Below are 5,022 nucleotides of genomic sequence, written 5' to 3'. Positions count from 1 at the left end.
TAATTCCATAAGGATAACATTCTTCTCAAATCATGGATAATGATAGATATGCAATTATATATATATATATATATATATATATATATATATATATATATATATATATAATAGCATGCAAATATAATTTAGAATTTAGCTAATCGCCATTTGTTGATAAATTGTGAGGAAAGATTTAGTTTCATGCCACTGTTAAGTAGCCAATTTCATTCATCTATGATATAATTTTTATAAATAATTAAATCTGTATTTTAAATAAATTCACATTAATATAGGAAAAGTTCAAACTAGTTGGTTTGGTATTTAGCCTTGAGGCAAATTACATGAACTTCCCGATATGTGTAAATAATCGACTTGATCAAAAAAATGTGTAAATAATATACTTCATCAATCCTACTTTAAAAAAAAACGATAATAATTCTAGCAAAGTTTGACGAATTTTTAAAATTAAACTACTTGTTGTAAGGCCGTAGCATTACAGTAAGTTCTATAAGACCATGATGTATATTGCCAAAAAAAGTTCCATGAAAATCGGCTTCAATTTTTTTTTCAACAGTTCATTACAAGAAAACGGCTTGGTAGATTTTCACCTAAAATTAATCAGCATCATTCCCAACTAATATCTTTCGAACAGTTTTTGATTTTTTAAAATCGGTTCGGTAGGATGAGCTGAAATGTGGACGAAAATTTAACACTTTTTTTCAACATTTAATTACAAGAAAACGGCTCGGTAGATTTTCACCTAAAATTAATCAGCATCATTCCCAACTAATATCTTTCGAACAGTTTTTGATTTTTTAAAATCGGTTCGGTAGGATGAGCTGAAATGTGGACGAAAATTTAACACTTTTTTTCAACATTTAATTACAAGAAAACGGCTCGGTAGATTTTCACCTAAAATTAATCAGCATCATTCCCAACTAATATCTTTCGAACAGTTTTTGATTTTTTAAAATCGGTTCGGTAGGATGAGCTTAAATGTGGACGAAAATTTAACACTTTTTTTCAACATTTAATTACAAGAAAACGGCTCGGTAGATTTTCACCTAAATTAATCAGCATCATTCCCAACTAATATCTTTCGAACAGTTTTTGATTTTTTAATATCGGTTCGGTAGGATGAGCTTAAATGTGGACGAAAATTTAACACTTTTTTTCAACAGTAAATTACAAGAAAACGGCTCGGTAGATTTTCACCTAAAATTAATCAGCATCATTCCCAACTAATATCTTTCGAACAGTTTTTGATTTTTTAAAATCGGTTCGGTAGGATGAGCTTAAATGTGGACGAAAATTTAACACTTTTTTTCAACATTTAATTACAAGAAAACGGCTCGGTAGATTTTCACCTAAAATTAATCAGCATCATTCCCAACTAATATCTTTCGAACAGTTTTTTGATTTTTTAAAATCGGTTCGGTAGGATGAGCTTAAATGTGGACGAAAAGATTAACACTTTTTTTCAAATTACGAAGAAACGGCTTGGCAGATCGTTGCACAAAACTGACAAACGATAGTCCTCACCGAAATACATCAAATGGCTTTTAAATTTCTAAAATCGGTTCAGGCGTTTTTGAGAAAACGTCGATCAAAAGTCTAATTTTGACAAATGCCAAAAAGACCATACTGATTTTTGCAAACTTTGACGAATTTTTAAAGCTGAACCAGTTGTCGTAGGGCCGTAATATTTTAGTATGACCTAGAAGACTGTGGTATCTATCGTCAAAAAAATAATCATAAAAATTGTCAAAATTTTTTTTTTTAAAACTTTATTACAAGAAAACGGCCCGGCCGATCTTTACCAAAAACTAATCAGCACGATTCCCAACCAATATCTATCGAACGGTTTTTGAATTTTCAGAATCGATTCAGAATTGCGGGCTAAAACGTGGACGAAAAATTTTTCACTTTTCTGCAATTTACAAAAAAACGGCCCGGCCGATCGCCGCACAAAACTCAGAGACGATAGTCCTCATCGAGATACATCAAATGGCTTTTAAATTTTTGAAATCGGTCCAACCGTTTTGGAGAAAACGTCGATTTACGGCAAAAAATCTGTTCACACACACACACACACACATACACACACACACACACACACATACTTTTTCCAAATTTGGTCTCATTCGATTCAGAATGGCTCGAAACGTCGAGAAAACATAAAATTAGCGATTCGGATTTTTTGATGAAAACATAAACTTCTCCTTCGGGAAGTTAAAAAGTATTCAATACAATATAAGTTTTATCTTTTGTTTAATTTTAGATTGTACATAGATTTTTTATTTAAAATGTTGAGCATTTATTAAGTTTTAATGATCTGTATTACAAAAAAGTATTGAATAATGTGTATATTTATAATGTATTTACCTTTTTGTGAATATGTTATACCTTTTTTAACACAGTCTATTTACTCAAGAATATAATAAATATTTAAGTTAATCCAATGGAATTACTTTCATTTTAAGCACTAATACAAATATTGTTATTTGTTTCCCGTATATATTATGGTCTATTATTTATTTAAAAAAAAGTTAATGTATATCATACAAAATTACCTGCCCAAGTTAATGCTATTCTTTTAATGCATAAACTTGCCAAGGCCTCTGGAGTGTTACTATCCCACGAGAAATCTTCTGATTTAACTTTTCTATCTGATGAAATATTATTTGTTGATTGATAAGCAAAAACAGTGTTTATATTCACAGTAAAAGGTACTCTCATTTTTATTGTAATTGTTTGACATTGCAATATATATAAATAATTTGTTGGTGTGGGCTAGGTTATTATAAGTTGAGCCCTCTCCAATAAACTTGTTAAATCAATATATATGGTCTCTCATAGCTACATCTACATGGTTGAAGCAGTTATTTAGAACTACCATGAAGATTATAATCAAGCAATTAATAAATTTCTAATTATATTTTTAAATTATCTCAATTTCTAATATAATGTAATCATTTGGAAAAAAAATTCAATTTTGTTAGAGGCTGTTATTAGCATAAACCTTTTATCAAAGTATTCAGTAATATAATAGTTGAAAAATATGATACAGAAAAATGAAAACATAATTAAACATCTAAAAAAACTTAGTTTTTATATTGAATGTACAGAAAAGAAACTATTATATGTAGTCAATATAATATGCTCTAGAAAAATGATCAACTATTATATGCAACTCCTTAAAATTTTAACTGGATTTAGTTGTTCCGCACAGAGAGAAACATGAACATTAAAAATTGAAATACTTAAATCATTGATTTAATATTATTTTATTATAGAAATATAAATAATGGAAGTCATACCTACACAATTGTTAAAATTTAAAATAACGTAATAACAGACACAAATTATTTCATTTTACAGTGCATCTGAGGTAGCTAATCTTTCTATATCATCTAAACTTAATAAAGCAGTTTTTCTTTTAAATTCAATCATAAAACTTTTAGCAAATTGTTGAGCCATTTCATCACTGTAGAATTTTTTGAAATATTTTACTAATTCATCATTTAAATTTAGAACTTCTTGTTTTTTTATCACTAGTAATAACTTTGTTCCTTCTTTTATGCTATCATAAAATTCGACAGAGTTTTCATCTATAAGGGGCCTCCCTGCTAAAAGCAATGTCTGTTGAGGTCCAGATATGTTTAAACGAGACATTGCTTCATTTTTTATTTGTTTTATTGTTGTGTCTTTGTTAACCTGCAATAAAAATAAATATTAAATAGAGTGATAATAGAATGCTAAAAAATATTTCTATAATATATAACTCAGGATTGAATTAGAATATTTTTTATTTGTATAACACCTGTCTAAATGAAACTATTGCATTTCATTATTTTTACTTCAACAAGGATTTAGATACGTACCTCTAACCAACAGTCACTTCCTTTTAGTACTTTTATTAAAATCTTCATATTGTGAAAATGAGATCTTAAAAATATGAAAAATTACGAGACGGACGTGACAGAAATCGGTCAATAAACAAATTTATTTCAGAATAGCTTCATACCTGGGCAAGATATCATACTTCAAACTGAAAAGGATCTCTTCAGTTTCGCGTTCTCTGTTGGTAGTATTGATTAGTGAGCAGCTACATTGCTGAATACATATACGTAAATAATTCTGTTTGAATTTTTAACCACGTATTTATTTTTAAAATTATACTTTTGCTTTCACTATAAATAAAAACCATAACTATTTCAATAATAATAATGAGAATTATGCTTATATCTATCTATATCTATAATAAGAACTAATCAATGCAATCTTGAAATGCATCAATCTTGATCAATGAAATCGACAAGTCCTTACCGAGTTTCATAAAATGAATTTTATATTTTCGAAATCAGTGCTGCCGATAATTACCAAGTTAATTTTATAAAAAGAAATAAAATCATTTCGATAAAGATTTGGATATACATAGCAAAATTTGTCCTTAAAAAAAAACTTCAACTTTAAAATTTAAAATTTCAAAATCTTTGTAAATGGTGAGTAAACTCGAGTTTAGGATTAGATCTAATCTTCATTGATGGTTATTGCTTAACAAGACAAGAATATTTATTAACAATCAGAAACATTCGTTTACAATTAACAAAATAAGAATTTACAAAGTTACAATTTTAAGTAATTACAATACAATATAAACATTTGATTTTAGCATATAGACAAGCTGCTTGCAAATTGTAGTGTAACTTACATTGAATAAACAAAATTTACTTATTTTATCACTTTCATATACTTATGTAAAGGCCAATGAATTAATAAATAAATACTTATTGCAAAAACTTGAGTTATTTACAAAAGTGCATTAAATAACTTTCGTTCGCCATTTTGTCAATAGAGGAGCGTTCATCGTTCGTCAATAAATTCGAAAATTGTTTTCATAAGGGTTGGTCATTATACTTAGTACAATTTTATATCTATGGTGTCTTATGTCACAACACGTCAAGTTTTGTTTAAATTAGTTAAATAATTTTGCAATGATTAGCACATTTGAATAATATACTTTACGCAGATGTAAAAAAA

The 5,022-nt window shown here is 27.8% G+C and overlaps 1 protein-coding gene across 1 annotated transcript; it reads right to left on the bottom strand.

Annotated features, from left to right (window-relative positions):
- Positions 1 to 3,354: 3,354 nt before the first annotated feature.
- On the bottom strand, positions 3,355 to 4,025 carry LOC113373821 (ubiquitin-like protein 4A). The gene is made up of 2 exons (XM_026614095.1): positions 3,864 to 4,025; positions 3,355 to 3,696 (listed from the first exon to the last, which is right to left on the bottom strand). Exons 1-2 carry the CDS (start codon positions 3,909 to 3,911, stop codon positions 3,355 to 3,357), a joined length of 390 nt encoding a protein of 129 aa, XP_026469880.1. The 5' UTR covers positions 3,912 to 4,025.
- Between the last annotated feature and the right edge of the window lie 997 nt (positions 4,026 to 5,022).

This window comes from Ctenocephalides felis, unplaced genomic scaffold (assembly GCF_003426905.1).
Source record: "Ctenocephalides felis isolate EL2017-DRISC unplaced genomic scaffold, ASM342690v1 CF-g0.4_SCAFFOLD_01604, whole genome shotgun sequence".
Classification (NCBI taxonomy): domain Eukaryota; kingdom Metazoa; phylum Arthropoda; class Insecta; order Siphonaptera; family Pulicidae; genus Ctenocephalides; species Ctenocephalides felis.
Note: the sequence above shows the minus strand (reverse complement) of the source record. Positions and strands in the feature narration are given on the sequence as shown.

Coding starts and splice junctions, on each gene's coding strand:
- LOC113373821 (XM_026614095.1), bottom strand. CDS start 3,911: ATGAAGATTTTAATAAAAGTACTAAAAGGAAGTGACTGTTGGTTAGAG. Junction 3,697..3,863: donor GAAGTGACTGTTGGTTAGAG/GTACGTATCTAA, acceptor TTTTTATTGCAG/GTTAACAAAGACACAACAAT.